This window comes from Apodemus sylvaticus, chromosome 17 (genome assembly GCF_947179515.1).
Source record: "Apodemus sylvaticus chromosome 17, mApoSyl1.1, whole genome shotgun sequence".
In the NCBI taxonomy this organism is placed as follows: Eukaryota; Metazoa; Chordata; class Mammalia; order Rodentia; family Muridae; genus Apodemus; species Apodemus sylvaticus.
The window spans coordinates 52,890,541-52,909,188 of record NC_067488.1 but is presented as its reverse complement, the minus strand read 5'-3'; the positions used below and the strand labels follow the sequence as shown (position 1 = coordinate 52,909,188).

General features: G+C 51.8%; 1 protein-coding gene and 1 long non-coding RNA gene across 4 annotated transcripts in view; one reads left to right on the top strand and one right to left on the bottom strand.

Annotated features, from left to right (window-relative positions):
• Parvb (parvin beta) overlaps positions 1-18,648 on the bottom strand; it is an 84,476-nt gene that overhangs the window by 3,480 nt on the left and 62,348 nt on the right. For all 3 annotated transcript variants that reach the window (XM_052160749.1, XM_052160748.1, XM_052160750.1), the window contains exons 6-11: positions 17,434-17,549; positions 14,742-14,800; positions 13,151-13,170; positions 7,852-7,913; positions 7,382-7,450; positions 2,853-2,954 (exon numbers count right to left, since the gene is read on the bottom strand). In XM_052160749.1, coding sequence (XP_052016709.1) covers positions 2,853-2,954; positions 7,382-7,450; positions 7,852-7,913; positions 13,151-13,170; positions 14,742-14,800; positions 17,434-17,549 — 428 coding nt within the window. The remainder of the gene's footprint in view (positions 1-2,852; positions 2,955-7,381; positions 7,451-7,851; positions 7,914-13,150; positions 13,171-14,741; positions 14,801-17,433; positions 17,550-18,648) is intronic.
• On the top strand, positions 9,276-17,440 carry LOC127667615 (uncharacterized). The gene is made up of 3 exons (XR_007973900.1): positions 9,276-9,370; positions 14,461-14,559; positions 17,118-17,440. It is a non-coding gene; the product is annotated as an uncharacterized LOC127667615 (long non-coding RNA).

The window sequence follows — 18,648 nt, the reverse complement described above, 5'->3', positions numbered from 1 at the left end:
CCTTAGGGTTCATAGTGACCAACTGTCTCTCCAGTAGTGGCACTGTCTGTCACTCTACTGTGAGTGAGCCAGGAATGCCAGCCCTTAAAATGTCAATTATGAATTAACAGAAGGCAAGGACCTGCAGGGTCTGAGCTGCCCAGTCCTGTGGCTCACCCCACCCCCACCCCACACTCCCACCCCAGTGCTGAGCGTGAACCCTGGGTTTCCTGTACAGTGGGCGCAAGCTCTGCGTCTGAGCTATTCCTCCAACCTAAATGTTGCTTGCTCTTGACTTTATGTTTTCTGATCTGAGACAGTCTCCTTTAGCCCAGGCTGTCCTCAAACTAAGCACAGGAAGATAACTTTGACCTTCTAATCTTCCTGCCTCCACCTGTCAAGTGCGGGGATTACTGATGCTTATGATGCTTCTCACTGTGCCTGTTTACACAGTGCCAGGGATCGAACCCAGGGTGTGTGTCTGCTAGCCAAGTGCTCTGCCAACCGAACGACAGACCCCAGCCTAATATCTTTGGTTAAAGATACCTGCTTCTGCGATGCTTGAGGGGGCACCCCCTCAGACACCCCCTACTCTGCTTGCCAAATCTTTGCCTCCTTTAGCGCTCTTGAGATGCCACCAAGATGCCTGGGGTCAGAGCAAAGGACCCTCAGCTTCAAGCCACAGAGCTGATGAGAGACGCTGCCCGCCTCAGTGCAGGGCGTGGTCCTCCCTTGGGACTAGGAGACAGATATACAGGTTCATAGAGGCGTGGCACTCATGCCTGTGACAACCCTCACCACTACCCCCGGGGAGGAAGAGGTCAGAACAGGTATGTGACTACAAGTCCTCAAGCCTGCCTGAGGAGGAGGCCCCAGACGCCTGTAGAGTCCGACTCCCTGACCTCCCATCTCCCTGGAGAGCGGGAGGGCCCTCTCGCTGTGTGCTCATCAGCAGAGGTGTCCTTGATTTGTAGGTCAGGGCAGCGGCCTGCATAGACGGTTCATCCACAGAGGAGTATACTTACTGCCATCTGTACAAAGACTTGTTTGGACAAAGACTCAGTTCTACTGCTTAAATCCACTGGTCTCATCGGTCTCCTTATTAATTTAAAGAAAAACACAATTTCCCAGAGATAATGCAGCCATGTAGGGGCCTGGATCTGCATGAACCTGTTCACCAGACAGTCTAACCTCTGGCTTCTACAACTGCAACAGCCCCGTGGTCCTGACGAGCTCCGCTCATTCCTCACTGTATTCGATCTCCCTCCATCCCCAGTGTGGACTCCAACATGCCAAGACCTCTCTAATCTGCCCAATTCTATCTCTGCAGGCACGCTAGGAACGACATTTGGCCACGAGCAGACAGACTGCTTGGTGCCAGGAACCGGCAGATTGATAAACACTGGCCCGTTCTCTGCTGTTACCCTGGCTCCCACCGCCGTTGCCACCGTCTGCCTCCGTGCCTCATGGGCCTCGCACTTTGGAAAAATAAAGTGGCAGGTGCCATGAGTCCAAAGCAACCCAGACTAGTTTCTGCCAAGTCCCCAGAAGTGAGGCACTAACTCTTCAGTGACAGACCTAACTGCAGGGAGCCTGAGAAGGACAGAGAGCACAGGAAGAGAAGACACAGGGACACACTCACGGCCCCACCCACTGGGCCCTGCAGGAGGAATGTTCTAGGAAACCAACCTCAAAAATAAAATATACATACACACAGTCCCACCACACACACATATATACAGACATATATACGCACAAACACATACATACACACGTGTACACATACATACACATATGTACACACACACAGAGGCATATATGAGGACACACACACATATATACACACAGGTATATATGAGGACACTTATATACATAAGTACATAAGCACATATATATATACATATATAGACATGCATAGTTTTATAAATGAATACACATACATACTTATATGTATACACACTCATGAACATAGAGACACATATATATACACACATGCTTATGCACAGGCATATGCACACATACATAAGTACACACATTGACACACACAGTCATGTATATATAGACCCAGAGAGACATACATGTACACATATACAGACACATGCATACAGATACGTGTGCGTGTGCATGTGCACACGCACACACACACACTGCTTCAGATGACATCAATAGCAGACAGACAGTGTCTGGGGTTCTGCAGCATATTGAACACACATCCTCTACTGTTGCTCCCTAACAATATAGAAAGGGGCTACTTTGCATATCATTTGCATATTTGCATTACATATCATAAGCCACCAGACAGGATTTAACATCTACAGGAGGAAGCGTGTAGGCTTTATGCTTTATACGACATTTCACATGTGGGACTTGAGCATCTGCCTGCTTTGGTACCCAAGGGGGCCCCAGAACCCATCCCCAGCAGATTCAGAAGGACTATTGTAAATATTTGAGAAAAAGCCCAATGTGGCAGGAGGAAAAACAGGAGCAAATTGATGTAGCCAAGCGCTCGAAGCAGGAGCCACATGCTGCAAAGTCACATGTGTGTCATCCTGGGACATGACATTTGGAGGCTCCCAAAATGGGGAAACTCAGGGGGGAGCTGTGACCAGTGTCATTAAAAACAATATTAGCCTGTGGGAAAGACATGTCAGGGACATGACCAAGCAACGCACTTGCATCATACAGTGGCGTGCATGCCACTAAGGGGTTTCTCAGTCTGACTCCAGAGAGCTCAGATTGAATCCCAGAAGTTGTGTGGCTTCACGTTCTAAAGAATGCCGAGGAGCTGAAGTTGCCCATTGCCACCAAGGGACATCCCTTCTATCTCCCCCAGGGAGCATGGCTGGGCCATTCCCAAGAGACAAGGCACTTACCTTCTGGTCAAAGCTGTCAGGGGTCAGGTAGAAGTTGTGGAGGGGTACAAAGTAGTCTTCAAGGAGGCCCAGGAGTAGAACCAGGTACACGCCATCTGCAAACTGCAGAGAAAGCTCAATGACAATTCTGGGCATGCGTGCAGTGGACAGACACCCTGTATGTGTGCAGTGGACAGACACCCTGTGTGTGTGCAGTGGACAGACACCCTGTGTGTGTGCAGTGGACAGACACCCTGTGTGTGTGCAGTGGACAGACACCCTGTGTGTGTGTGCAGTGGACAGACACCCTGTGTGTGTGCAGTGGACAGACAGCCTATGTGGACAGCCTATGTGCATGCAGTGAACAGACACCTTGCGTGTGTGTGGTTGACAGACACCCTGCGTGTGAGCAGTGGACAGACACCCTGTGCATGTGTGCGGTGTACAGATACCCTCTGTGTGTGCAGTGGACAGACACCCTTTGTGTGTGCAAGAGAATGTGGGACTGGCCTATAGGTTGCAGTGGCCACCCCAGGATCCCAACTCTACCCAGCACTCCCACCCTGTCCTATGAACTCTCAGCAGAGCTCAAGAAAAGAGGCCACAGGGTTGGTGGAGGGTCTGGAGGGGCAGCAATTCAGATTTAGAATGAATAAATAAATTCATTGAAGAAAAATAAAGTAAAAAAGAGAAGAGGAATGGAGAGGGGAGGGAAGGAGAGGAGGGGAGAAGAGAGAAGAGGAGAGGAGAGGAGGTAGGTATCCTAGTCACCCACAGGAGGGGATCTGAGGCAGAGAAGAAAGGAGCCCTCACTCTTGACACCTAGGCTCCTTGAGGAAGCCAGGAAGAGGTGATGGCTCCTTTTGCAGAGGCAGCCATGAGTGCCCGAGATATATTACACAAAATTTACCAGCTTAACCCCCTTAAAACAATTCTAATACTTTTTTTTTAGATTTATTTTATATAAATGAGGTTTTTTTTTCCATGTATATATGTGTACTACATGTATGCCTGGAGCCCCCAGAGGTCTGAAGAAGGCATTGGATACCCTGGAACTGGAGTCACATACAGTTGTGAGCCTCTCTGTGGGTAACGGGAGTTGATAATTGGAATACATGCATCCGCCTCTGTCTCTAGGGGTTTTATTCTTGGGGGACCTCACACATGTAGGTCATGTGGCGCCTGTCCTCTCCCACCCAACCTCTGGTGACTTCGTCCCCTGCCTGACCATTTTAACTGTGGCAATTTATACATCATCACCGCTCAAAGTAGACAGCAGGTGTGGTGGTCTGTATATGCTCAGCCCAGGGAGGGGCACTGTTAGAGGGTGTGGCCCTGTTGGACTAGGTGTGTCACTGTGGAAGTGGGCTTTCAGACCCTCATCCTAGCTGCCTGGAAGTCAGTCTTCTCCTTGCAGCCTTCAGATGAAGATGTAGAGCTCTCAGCTCCTCCTGCACCATGCTTGCCTGGATGCTGCCATGTTCCCGCCTTGATGATAATGGACTGAACCTCTGAATCTGTAGGCCAGCCCCAGTTAAACATCCAGATTTAATTGGATGTTGTCCTTGTAAGAGAGCTGCCTTGGTCACGGTATCTGTTCACAGCAGTAAACCCCTAAGACAGTGGTAACATCACTAGTGGGCAAGCAATATTCAAAAGTCTTGAGTTTGAATTTTTTTTAATTTTTAGATTTGTTTTGTGTATGAGTGTTCTATCTACAAGTATGTATGTATGTATGTATGTATACATGTATGTATGTATGTATGTATGTATATATACATGGAAATCAGAAGAGTTAAAGATGGTTGTGAACCGCCATGTGGATGCTGGAAACTAAACCCAGGTTCTTCCTCTACTAAAGCAAGACATATTTCCCAGACATATTTCGACCTCACAACACGCGGCCAGCAACTACACGAGTGTGTGGCAGGCCCACAGAACACCTCCACCAGTCTTCTGAGACTCCAGGCAGGACTCCCGGAGAGGTAAGAGGGGATGGATAGCCTTGAAGGCCTTCAGCTCGCAGAGACTAGCATCTCCAGATTCGTAAATGAGAACCTGAAGAAGGGTAGGGACCCCTCTGGAGACTCACCCGGCAGCATTTACATGGCAAAGGGAACATCACAAATATCTGATTTTAAAAAGCAGGAGCTTGGGGGTAGGGGGAGTTGTCTCTAACAAGCAAAGGGCATCAAGTCTATTCAGGGGACCAGCCACCAAGCCCAGATGTAATTGGATGCCAGTGCCTTTCATTGTATGATAGCCCAGAAGGGAAAAAAAAAATCAAGCAAAAATGCAGATTTCCCCCTGATCTAAGGCACCCTGACTGTGTGTTCTGTGGGGTCACATAAGATATGTGGGGCAGGCTACAGCTGCTTTGTTCTTACAACTCCATGTCTGATTTCATTTCTAGATGTTAACCCCCCGAGGAAACAGGCAGGGCACAAATAACTGTGGGTAGAACACCTGCCATGCGCCATGCACAGGAAGAGGAAGGGGTCCAATCACGGGGCTGCTTTACGCCAAGGCAGCCTCACACCTGAAGGGAAGGAAATGATTTTAACAGCGCTGGGGCGGGAACCAAGAACCACGAGCATGCTCTGCAAATGGCTACGCTACTGAGCTGTACCTCCCAACCTAATGACAGTTATTGTTAAAAGAGACCAGTGCTAGGCATAGTGGTGCATGCCTATAACCCTGGCACTCAGGAGGCTGAGACAGGAGGATGACCAAAAGTATAAGGCCAGCCCAAGGTACAGAGTGAATCCAAGGCAAAGGTGAATCCCCCGTCTGGGGAGATAGAGGGAGGGAGGGAGATGGAGGGAGGGAGAATATTCTGACAGACTGAAAAGCTAAATAGCTTCAGACAGAGATATCCATCTCTCGAAAGAAGATGCCCATGTATTTAGGGAGAAAAAAAAGTCCATTACACAACAGCTGTCCGGTGTGATCGACTGTTATTAAAGGGAGTGTGTTGTTTTATGCATGAGCACTTTGAAAGAGACCCAGGCAGAGTTGGGGGTGGGGGACATCAGGGAGGGAGAGGAAACAGCTTTTCGCTTTAGCTTCCCCAGCTTCAGGAAATCTAAAGTGTCACACAGCAAGCAGACTGCATGAGCAAACAGGCAAGAATAAGAGATGCATCTGCAAAGCACGCACACACACACACACACACACACATCCACACAAAATCCACTCTGTAGTGCTGGCCACACCCAGAGTACTCAGGAGAAGGGCTTGGAACAAAGTCAGGGTGCAGCGCCCTCGGGGTGATAGATTAGGGTGACTTTTGTTTATTTTCCTTATCTTCATTTTCAGACATTTCTGCGATGAACCTGAATTACTTTTTTTAATTAGAAAAGCAAATGAGAAGAAGTTAAAGAAAGAGAAAGCAATAGAAGAAAATGCCCAGGGGTTTAGAATGGATCAGCTGCGTACTAGGGAATGTCTGCACCAAGGACTCCGGCTCAAAACTCAACCACACAACTAAGCCAGGGGGAAAATTCAGTTGGGCCTTCATGGTGTGTTGTGTGCTTGGAGACTGTTACCACAAGGGCACTCTAGCTTGAGGAGGGAGTGTTTGAGGTACAGATGGCAGAAGTGTTTTGTCCCTAGTCCTCAAATGGATGCTAATTTTATTACTATTGCTGGAACTTGTAGCACTATGGGGCGGGGCATCAGGTTAGTGTCACAATCCCTATGTAGTCAGAGGACAACTTGCAGGAGTCAGTTGTCTCTTTCCACTGTGTGTGTCCCCGGGGATCAAACTCAGGTCGTCAAGTTTGCTTGGCAATCACTTTCACCAGCTGAGCCATCTCGCTGGCCCCAGGTTGGATGGGGCATTGTCTCCATACTGCTGAAGGATAAAATATGAGGCCGCTATGTCTCCACCACTGAAGCAGAGGGCACAGAAAATTCTAGACCCAGAGACCCTCACGTCAAAGGACCTGTGGCAGGGTCGGATGGAGTCTTAGGGTTGGGCGCTAAAAGATGAACTGTCTCTCTCCAAAATAAGCTGGAATCCTAACCCCTGGCCCCTGTGCCTGTGACTTCGCTTGGACGCAGGGTGTCAGCTGCCCTTGTGTCGTTGGCGTGGGCTCTATCCCAGCAGACCACTTGTTTGCTGTCAGGCATCCATTTCTAGACCCTAACTCTGGGAAGCAGCAGGGACACAGAGAGCCTTGTGCGGCATGCAGACACAGATACAGACACAGGAGGAGGCCACGGCGATGGAAGAAATACATCTACGGATGCAAGAACACCGGAGCCTGCCTGCAGAAACGCAGCAGAAGCCCCAGCGAGAGTGGGAAGGAGCCAGCCTGCCCACACTGTGACTCTGGACTCCCACCCTGCAGACCCCCTGGCTTCGGTCTTCAGTCTCTGCCTGCCACAGTTTACAGGAAGCTAGAGAGGGTCTAAGCAGCCAGCTTGGTGAGGCTGGAGCTCCCCTGGAGAGACACCAGGTGGCCCTGCCTATTCCCACACCCCACCTGAGTTGAGAGCTACAAGAAGCGCGAGCCAGAGGGACCCTCTGCCGAAGCCCTGCTTACCTGGGTCTCCAGGTCAGTCACCTCCAAGTTGAGCTTATTCAGGTGTTTGTTCACAAATGTGATGAGGGACTGTCAAGGCAGAGAGGCAAAGGCAGTGTCAGCAACCTTCTCCAGACCTCTCCGCTCACCCTGAGCCCCCAGTAGGCAGGCTGGCAAACCCTCCTCTGACGGCTATGGCAAAAAGGTTGTGTCAAACCCCATGCTTTTAAGCCAGCCCCAGTTTTAATGGCACAGCCAGCGCCAACAAGAACCAAGCTGTGTGTTCGGTCTGGTCTACATGTAAGAGAGCACCTCCACAGCACACATTGTTGAGAGGGGTCTCAATACCCAAGGCAAACTTGAGAAATTCCAAATGTCTCTCATCCCCATCTCGGCCTGCCTTGATCTTTGTCTGCAAAGAGTCTAGACAGAGTCTGAATGGGCACAGGTCCCGTGGGGGGTGGGGCAGTCTGGGGAGTGAGGTCATCTACCTTCTTCACGAGGTTGAGCTTGTCCGGCGCATGGTCGAAAAGTGTGTCGAAGGCATCCCGCTCTGCGTGACGTTCGAGAGAGAACACAGAGAGTTCTAGAAAGGGCTCGGCTGCCCTGATCCCCAACCTTCAGCTATCAGTTCTAGAAATAGACCTCTCTGGATGCTCTGCCTTGGGGTTCCAGCCTGCTTGATGCCTCTGGTTTCTGCCAGAGCAGAGGAGCCTGCAGGCTGACACTGCCTCCGAGTGTGAGTAAATCAGCAGTCATGATCTGCCTTATGAACAGGGGCAGCTCGGGGCTTCCTTGACAGCAATAAAGCTTTGGGTACGGGATATCAGGTCACACTCGGGCGCCTGCATGTTCTCAAGGAGTACTTGAAACATCCTCTCCTAAGCGATGTCACTAACCATGACTCCCCCTTCTTCTACTACTTGGCCAGCTCTGCTGTCCCCATGCCTGATCCATCTCCTCTTACCTCTGGATGATGACAGCCTCTAACTCTACTGTAACCCCTGCCCCGCGACCTCAGAAATCTCTAGATGTGCAACTGGACAACTTCTCCCTTCTGGCCCATCAAAACGCTACCTCTCATAGCTCTTAGACTGTGGTCCATCCTCTCTCCCGTGGGTATACCAAGATAGCCACGCCCCCACACATCTCCCAGCCTTTATAAAATGGCCTCTCTGCATATCTGCATCCCTCAAGCACTAACCTGCCTTTGACAGAGCCTCACTACTCCCCAGGTTGCTCTCCAAGGTCACCTCTTCTGAAGGGCCCAGGCTTATATATAACACAGCTTGAAAATACAGTTTCTCCTTGCAGTACTGTCTGCCGACCCTTCAGCTCCTAACTCTCCAGGAGAGATAGATGATTCTCCTACTCCTAGCCCTGCCTGTGACTCCTGCGACAGGGAAAGCTCAGAGGTGCACAGGAGAACAGTGAAGGCACCTGAGCCTTCGGAGTCCTCGGCAGGATACCTGAAGGCTGCTTATTTCTCCCTGAGGTAGCCCATGACCTCCCTCTTCCCTGGTGAACCATGACCTACTTACTCACTCTAACTGCAAAGCTGCCACCCAAACAATCAGCACAGAAGTCCCCATCATTCCCTACTTGAGGCCACCAGAGGACAGAAGGCCCCTGCAAAATTAGCATCTGAAAAGAACAAGTTGGCTTGGAGGAACACTGGAACCCCCAAAGCCCTCCCTAACCACAATGGACACCCCTAGCCCACCAGGGCTGACAAAGAAAAACAAATGAGATCTGAAAAAGTGTCTGCGGGTGGCCTAGGGCTCATTGTAACAGTGTGGCACACCCCTGGGGGCAGATTTAAGATGCTACTGAGACATGCTGACACATGAATTTGTGTGAACTACATGTGACAAATAGCACACACTCAGAAAAGGCTACTCTATGCAAATGAACCAAAACATCCTCGCTATGTAAAGGAGGGGAAGCCGGCTGTAAGGTAACAGGAAAGCCCAGCTCTGCAATTGGAGGCGGCCACTTTCTCACTTAGACGTGGGTGTCCCTTAGTCTGCTCTGGCTTGACTCTGTGTGACTCTGCTCGGCTCTTTGGTCTGGGACACAAGAACCTGGAATCCCTCCAGAGGTGCCCCCCTGAACCCAAATGTCTGCTTACATCTAGAAGAAGTGGGAACACGGAAGTTATAGGGAGAGATGGCTGCACCCCAGGTCAAGCACAGGCCTGGGGGGCTCCAGAACCAACATCGTGCTGCAACTGCAGCGGAAGGGAGGCACTGAGAGGGCCTGGGCCCTGGCTTCTGTCTTCTTGGTTCTTGGGAAATTGTACGCTTCTAGGAAGGAGCTAGCAGAGAGGCCTTTCACTCCCAGCTCCAACACAGGGTTCTGGCCAGAGGAGTAGGGCACTGGGAGACTTCTCCCGCCTCAGGGGGTAGGGGCTGCTGAGGAAAAGGAGGAGGAGGAGGAGGAGGAGGAGGAGGAGGAGGAGGAGGAGGAGGAGGAGGAGGAGGAGAGGCTGGGGTGAGCTGAGAAAGCCAGGATTCCTGGGAGAGCCAAACAGGATGGTCTAAAGAAAGCCCCTACCAACCTGGCAAAGGTGGTAGTTAAAGGTGCCAGAGATTCCAGCCAGGGTCTGGAGGCAGCTCCATCTAACCTGGGACCGCTTCCTCAGCCTCTGGGAGGGGGAGGGGCTATCGGGAGAGAAGGGACCTTCTGCATCTGCTTGTATTCATGAGTGCACGTCTTTCTGAAGAGGGAGGGAAGGGGAAGGGGCGGGGGAAGGGAGGTAGTGCTTTCCTCTAAGGGCTGATGGGGACAAAAAGCCACCCTCAGTTAGCACCAGATGTCACTCACTTCCATAATCAGCTAAGTCAGATGATCCCCCAGAAAACAATCTGTAAAGGGGCAAAAGGAGCTTAGTCCTCTCAAAGAAGTGCGGCCCTGCAAAGCGGCTTAGGCAAGGCCCCAAGAGCTCAGGCTCTTGACGTCACCGGTTTATTTAGCTGGGCCACTGCTGGGCTGGCAGAGTGCTGTGTGGGAGGCCGCTGGGCGCCTCCCACGCTGGCTGCCTGTACCTGGGCCTAAGAGGACACAAAATGTGGCTCCATACGGGCAGATGTGGGATGGTGGGGACAGGGCAGAGCTGGGTTCAAATCCTCCCCGTGTGACAAGAAAGCCTATAGATTTTAGGTCATCTCCCTAACCAAAGGGCTCTTCCTCTGTAAATAGGAATGATGGTGTCTGTTCCCCCACTACCTCTGGGAGCATCAAGAGTCAGGGTGGGGACATAGGGACAATTCCTGCGCATGTCTGGGTCCCCATCAATTCCCCTCCTGTACTGAATAAGTCACTAGTTTGGAAAGGCAGACAGGAGGGTCCCGGATCAGTACCTGGAGCCTAACTCAGCCTCATTTACACTAGAAGGTTTCCCCTAATCTACATTTCTGACTCCTCTTGGAAGCAGTAGAGGCTGGGACCACAGTGAGCAAGGCCACCTGGCATCAAGGCGCCGCCCCACCCCCCACAAGGATGGGGGGGCCCTATTTTCCACAGGTCTCCTCCTATAACCTTCACCTTCTGGGGTTTGACTGACTGTCAGGTCAGTCTCTGGCAGCACCCAAGCTTGCACCCATGAACAAGAGGGGGAGGCCGCTGACAGGAGCTGCAGCCTTTAGCGGCTGGGTCACAGCAATCTGAGCCTGGGAGTAAGAAGGGGCCTCTGCCCTTGCCCACCTGATCCTGTCAGCACTAGAAAGGGCTCCCGAGTGGGAAAGGGGCAGGGGGAGGAGGGGAACCAGGAAGGAAGGGCCACTAGCTAGAGAAAAGGCAACTGGCGAAGGCGTTGCTATGGAGATCAGACTCTAACCTCCCAGCTCCCAGGAGACTGGTTTCCAGGGAGAGAAAAACCTGCTTGTACCTCATGTGGGACAAGATGCCGAGGGGAAGAGCCTGAGCACCCCTTAACTTCTGGCCTTAGGGAAGAGTGACCAGAGAGGAAACACTCTACCTTTGCACAATCCTTGAAGGCCAAGGAGGCCGAAGGAACCCGTTCAAGCAAGGCCCAGCCTAGGAGGATCAGCCTGCGGTCTTAGACCCTCCTCACAGCCTGACAGTGGTTCAGGGAGGGCTGCTGAGATCATGCAGGCTTGGGGTGAGTGGCTGCCTACAGGATACTTTGAGAGCCCTGAACAGAGGAAGAGGCATGGATGTGCCTACAAACATAACATAAGCACCAGTGTGCTGAGGCAAGGGGAGCACACACACAAACCCGGAGGCTCCTGGGAGCGGGGCTGGCTCAAGGTTTGTCAGATGATTCTAGGCATAACGAAGACAACCCAAGGGTAGCAGGGCGGGTGCATGCTGGTTTGTGACTGGGGATCCCTGGTGAGGGATAGCTAAGCCAACACTGGAGGGAATCCTGGGATGCTTTGACCTTCCTCCTTAAGACGTACTTAAGACGAAAATAAATGCTGGGTGGGAATCAACTATACCCCAGCGGTAGTAGTGTGACCAGACCCGGGCAGGGCAGCGAGGTCAGTGAGATCAGCAGTGACTAGAAATCCTGGGACAGCCATGGGCTGCTCCCCCAGGAGGATGCCTGGGAGCCCAGGGGCTCGCTGTACCAAACCTAAGGCTGTCAGCCGCGTAACCAGGAGACCTCCTTGCGTCAGCAGAAGTGCGAGGCGGGGGCGGAACTAATTGCCTGTCAGTAGCTAATAGCCTGTTTCATCTTACGCCAGAGCCTGCAAGAAGTGAAGTGAGTACAGCCTCAGAGGAGGCTTCTTGTGGCCTCAGATGTCCCCAGCACTGTGACCGAGTCCTGGTGCACCTGGCTCTCAGACCCTGTGTACCTGACCAGGTGCTCTTCCCAGCTGTCAGGGCTCCCCAGAAACCAACAGGGTCCAGGGTCACCTCCCCCAAAACGAGCCAAGTCTTTTCAAATCCTCTGAACCTGAAAAAGGGGCCAACCCAACACAGAAGTGCCAAAGCCACACGCCCAGGTCCCCATTCATCATTCTCCCGCCTCTGCGATCCCCAGGGGTTCAGAGCTTCCTCTGCCTAGAGGAGGTGACAGGGAGAGAGACATATCTCTAAACTAGCCTGCACCTGGACACCCAAAGGGACCCTACATGACCCATGTCTGCCACCCCAGCTCCCCTGGGAAATTTCCCAGCAAGCATAGCACCTGTCCATCAGAAAAGGCTCAGGGACCACGTGGCCGCAGATTTCTCTCAAACTCAAGAGCTTCCAGACCATCAGAGTTGCGTGCTAAGATGACTCCTCCTCCTGCCCTTCTTTACAACCTCCAGGTCAGAGAAGGGCACTGGGATTTGGAGGTGGCACTTGCCCTCACTCCCAAGGATTCCCCGGGGTCAGTCACGCATCCGGAAATGAGCCTGAGCTTCTATCTGGCTTCCATTTTCCCTCTAACAGCCTCTCCCCTTCCCACCAGCTAGAGAACACTCTACTGTAGCTTTCTGTTTAAACTTCTGCCCACATCAGCCTCCCAGCCTATGCAGGGAGTCCGAATCACCTCTGAGAACTTAAACAAAGCCACAGGTTTTTGATCCCTTTGTCAGCTCTCTCTTGCCCAGGGGACAGGGTCAGATGAGAGGGTAATTCCCTCCTTTTCTCCCTCCCTCCCTGCAGGTAAACTAGAGACTTTCACCAGGCTGGCCCCTCCCTCCCTAAACCTTGCTCCTCCCACCCAAGTTTACTGATTCACATGTATGACCTTGAGAACCCCAGAGCTTTCGATGTTGGACCCGTGCGCACCCAGGGGTCTCACCTTGTCCCACTCCAAGCCAGGGTACTTACCAAACCGGCCCATCATGATCCTGTGAAGGAGAAGAAAGGGTCAGATGGACACTTAGACCAAGTCTTGAGGGGAAGACTGGCACCCAGCCCCAGGGCCCCCAATAGGAATGGACACACATGCCCTGCTCTAGCCTAACAGAGGCAAGGGGCATGTGCGGGTGATTAAATCAGCACAAGACTGACAGCAAACTGCCCTCGTTCCTGACCACCCTGGAACATCCTTCATCATGGGAACTGGGAGCACGTTGATTCTGGCAGCCACGCCCACCAGATAGAGCAGTGTTTCTCAACTGTGGGCTGAGATCCTTCTAGGGGGTCAAATGACCGTTTCATCAGGATCGCATATCAGATATCCTGCATATCAGATATTTACATTATGATTCATGATAGTAGCAAAATTATGGTCAGGAAGTAGCAATGAAAAATAATTTTATGCTTGGGGGTCACCACAACATAAGGAACTGTATTAAAGGGTCGCAGCATTGGGGGGGGGGAACACTGAGATGGAGAGTGACCATGGAAGGAGTCTGGAAATGACTAGAAAAGCCATTTGAATCCTTAAAGATGAAGAGCATTTGTAAGAACTTGGAAAACAGGCTGGGAGACCTGGCTGGTGAAGTTTCAGAGGGAATTTTAAGAGTCCTTCAAACACTCTAGGGGGCTATTTATGCGATATTTTAAAAATAATCCGTGGCTCTGGTCAGCTGGGACTGAAGAATCAGCCGTGATAAACAAGACACCAGCATCATTAAGGTGAAATCTGGGAAGTGTCTCCTCAGGGTCAGCCCACAGAAGCTGTGTTCCAGAGGCTGCCTCTGGGGCTGGCATCTGACCTTAGCAGTGTGTAAGAGACGCTTCCTTGGTCCACCAGACTCTGGGAAGCCCTCAGATGTACACATCACAGGACCAGGCACAGCAAGAACTGTCTGGTTGAGCCCATTCTTATGGTTAAGTGTGGGCTTGTGAGGAAATGCAGTGACTCAGGGGTGGTGTCTCACGAAACAGTATCCCCTGAAACTTTTAAATTGTTTTAAAACTGTGTATAATGTATGTGGTGTGTATGTGTGTGCGTGTGTGTGTGTGTGTGTGTGTGTGTGTGTGTGTTGTTTGTGTGTACATGTAGAGGCCAGAGACTGACTCTCCACCCTACGTTTGAGGCAGGGTCTCTCACTGAACCTGAAACTCACTGATCTGGCTAGAAAGACTAGCCAATGGGCTCCAGAGATCCCCCTGTCTCTGCCACCCCCCATGATGGGGTTATAGATACATAACCCTGTACCTGAACTGTTTTGTTTTGTTTTATAACATAGGTGCTGAGGAACGTAGGACTCTCTCTGAGGTGAGAGACTCTCTGAGGTGAGAGACTGACATAGAAAGCCTGGGAGGAATCGTGTGGAGAAAGAAGGCAGGTAAATCCCTCCACAAAAATGCCCACTCTAAGACTGAAGAGTAGGGAAGAATACAGGCTCCCCCAGGCTAGTGTCCCTGGCTGAAGTCAGAGCTTGGGGCCTGGGGCCTTGCATGAGGCCTGTGTCCCTGAGGGCCAGTTGGTGTGAGGTAGAACCCTGAGGCACGGCCGCCATCCACTTACTCTGTGGTCGTGGTCAGCTCCTCCGAGATGTGGCTGGAGTGCAGCAGACCTTCCCGCTTCTGAAAACCCCAAAGCAAACAAGTCATCAAGACACGGACCACAGAGCAGGAGCAACGTAGGGAACACATATTGATCTCATGGGAAGTCCCCTCACGGGTGACCCTGGACAGCATGCCAGCCTAGAAAGGGCCACGTACTCCAGTGCATACTTTACTCCTGGACAGATATACTCCAGGTGACCACAAGGGAGACCCTTTCAGTGCTTGGGATTACCCCCAAGTTGTCCTCTGTGGTACCCTGGAATACAGTCACTAGGCAGGGCTTGAGAGAAACATCTCAGGCAAGGAACACCAAGTAAAGACCATGTTCTTCAGTTGAGTCAGGGGAGATGGGTAGTTCACACACGAGTCATGCTGGGGAGAGTCCAGAGAAAGGACATGTGGGTACTTGGTCAAATGGGCTCCCCCAAACATGATCCCCCAGAACGTCAGAACCTGCTTTTCCTTCTCAGCTTCCAAGACTAGTTAAGAGTGACCACATAGTGATGCAGCTGGGGTGAGTGGTCACCCCAAAAGGAAAGAGTAGAAACAGAGGGCCATGGCTATGAATGAGGGACGCTGAACACAGCCAGCCTTGACAGAAACAGAAGAGGGCAAAGAGGTCTGCTTTCCTGAAGCCAGAAGTGCTGGAAGAAGAAATCTACCCGCCACGGGATGCTCCAGTTAGTGGTCCCTCATCCCAGCAAGCCAGGTGGGTACACAGGGGCAGCAGTAGGAGAGCAGAGGTGAAGAGAGGTGGCAGCCCACATACTCCGGAAGTTCCCAGAGGCCAGCCAAAGAAGCCGTAACTACAGGTCCCTGCTTGAAGGTCCTGAGGGACAGGAATCTGAGTCCTAACCAGGCAGCCCTGTCACCCTTCCCTGAGCTGGTCCCAGGGATCTTGTGGCCTGGTCCTTGTTAACAAGTAAATGCAGCTGGTGACTTCTCGTGGCTCATTCCCTGTCCCGTTCTAACCGGCACTCAACAGAGTCCGCCAAGGAGGAGTCTGGGTATTTGGTTCGCTTATTTGCATAAGCGTGAATGAGGTGCCTGTTGGTTGCTGGGCATTGGCGACGCCGTTGGTAAACTAGGAGCTGGATAATTGAAAGGTTAGCAACATCACTCCGAGTCTGTAGGCTGATCACTGCAGCCCTGAGAAATCGAGAGGTCTGCCCTCTGCTTCCAGTGCTGGCGATTAAGCAAGGCTCGGTTCTCTTGCCTTCCAGCCACGAAACGCCACGAGTCTCACCTCGCCCCATCTCAAATAAGCGAGAGGGTCACCCGGGCAAGCACACAGACAGTCCGGAGGAGACTCTCAGGAGAGGCAGAAAGAAGCTCTGAGTAGGGCCTGGGGAGCTGAGAATCTGCCACCCAGCTGGGCCTCCTTGGCCAGTTTCTTCTAGTTTGGGCTAGGTGCAGACAACCCAGGAAGCCAAGTCAAGGCATAGCACGCTGGAGGGGGCTTGCAGGGACAGTCATATTTTCCAAAAACCCAAGCTTGTCTTGGACCAGCGTGTAAGACTGAAAGAAAATACCCAGATGGCGAGCCCGCTCAGTACTCTTGAGGCCTGGGCTGACGTAGGTAGGTTTAGGAACCGTTTTCCCATGTGTCCTTGGGAAGCCTTTCCCGGCCCACTGCCTAGGAGCCAGCAGCCAAGCCTAGGGCCACAGGAATGGTCCCCCTGAGTCTGCGTCATGCTCGCTGACCACAAATATCCTGATTGGGAAGGAAGGGGGACAGACGGCAGGTGACCTTCCGCTTCGAGTGAAACAGGGTTTTCCCGGCAGGGTACCGCTAAGCTCCCAGGGTGGTAGAGAGGCCAGGATGGCTTCAGAAAAACACAGGCTCAGCCAGGTCCCCGCGGACCACAGACCACAAAACAGATAAGTTAAAAATCCAGAGAACAGGGTGTAGCCGAGTGCCTCAGACATGTAAACACAGACATACAGGTCCCAAATGTGACCTCAGCCCTTTGGCAGATAGGATGGCTCTTCTAGGCCAAAATGGGGTATCCTCACTCAGGGTCCCCAGCAGTCCAGGCAAATGCCTGGCACCCAGTAGGCGCTTAAGACACGGTTCCCGATGAAATTGTGCACAGGAGCCAAGCCTGGTCAGCTCTTGTATGCTTGAATTCTAAAGCACAGGACAGTCCGCACGGCACATCCACGCCTGCCCCCCAAGCCCCATTAGCAGGACCCCAGGTCTTGGCTCTCTTCTCTGGGTAAATCAAGAGAAATGAACCTAAAAAAAAGAGATAATGGGGGATGATGGCTCATAATACGGAGCAAATGTGGAGAGCCTTTAATTTGGGCGTCTATTTCATTCTGCCGGTCACAGCCTCCTCCAGCGAGTAATGAGCAGCCCGTTCAAGGGGATTGAATTCCGACTCCGGTGGCTTCGGAGAGAAATGAACGCTCTCTCCAGAAATCTGGGAAATCAGACCTCAACGCCCGTGTGCCACTCTTGAAATCAACGCCATTGTCCCTGCTCCAATCATTTCTCGAAGAACCGGGGTGGGATATGCATTTTATCAAGAGGGAAAAATAGAAAGGTAGGTTCTTGGAATGGGGGGTGGGGCTGGAAAACTACAAGAAGAAGGAGCTGGCTTGCCTCGCCAGCAGAGATGGGCAAAGGGACGGCCCAGCGTACTCACCCGGACGACCACCACCTGCACGGTGACATGCTCAGGGAGATGGATGGGGGCCCTGAAGTGCATAGCCAGGGACACGAGGAGGTGCAGAATGGACACCAGGTTCTTCCCGTGGATAGCTTTGGGATAGAGAGGGAGGAAAACAAGAGGCCTCAGGTCAGATGATGTATCGAGCAAGGAACCCATCTCAAGGGTATGTCTTTTTTTTAAGATTTATTTCTTTTATGTTATGATTACTCTTCAGACACACCAGAAAGGGGGCATCGGACCACATTACAGATGCTTGTGAGCCACCACCATGTGGTTGGGAATTGAACTCAGGACCTCTGGAAGAACAGGCAGTATCTTAACTACTGAGCCATCTCTCCAGCCCCTCGAGGGTATCTCTTAAGGAGACCTCTGGGGGAGTACAAAGAGACCTCAGCTAGACAGGGATAACAAGGTCCCAGGACACCTGTCTGCTGATGCCTGATTCCTCTCTATTCCTTTCCTGTTTCTCCAAGGCAACTTGACAACCATAGTTCTAGTTTTTTGTTTTGTTTTGTTTGTTGTCTTAAGGCAGAGTCTCACTATATAGCCCTGGCTGGCCTACACCAGCTGGCCTGAAATTCAGAGTGATTCACCTGCCTCAGCCTCCCAAAGGCTAGGATTAAAGATGTTTGAAACCATGCCAGGCCCTGACAGTCACTTTTAAGAGCACTCTTTTAAAGACAAGAATTGCAGGTTACAGAGAGGACATGTCACAGCCACATACCTACCGTAATAACACATCATTATCATTAGCACCGGGCTAACTTATACTAACTTCTGCCACTAGGCAGTCGGCTGTCCCCATGGGGATGGGTGACAAGGATAGGGACTGCTCTAGGCTGCAGTCAGTCATTGCTGCCTGCCCTGACTCTCTGAATGTAAAGCTTCAGGCTGGGTTGGAGCAAACCTTTAGAGAGATTTGCAGCTGGTGGTACATCTCCTACCCACCGACCCAGCACCCGGGGAGGAAGGATGGGTCTACCCAAAATTATGCCAAGAAATCAGGGGCAGAGCCAGCCCCATCCCCATAGCCAAGATCTGGACTCTCTATGCAGGCCACAGATCCCCGGCCCTGAAGGGCAGTCTCTGGCACGCTACCATATCACATCTGCCTTGCAAAGAGCCAGAGGCAGTAGGGACATAGGACAGAAGCAACTGCCTTTTCCAGTCATCTTGTGCCCCCCCCCC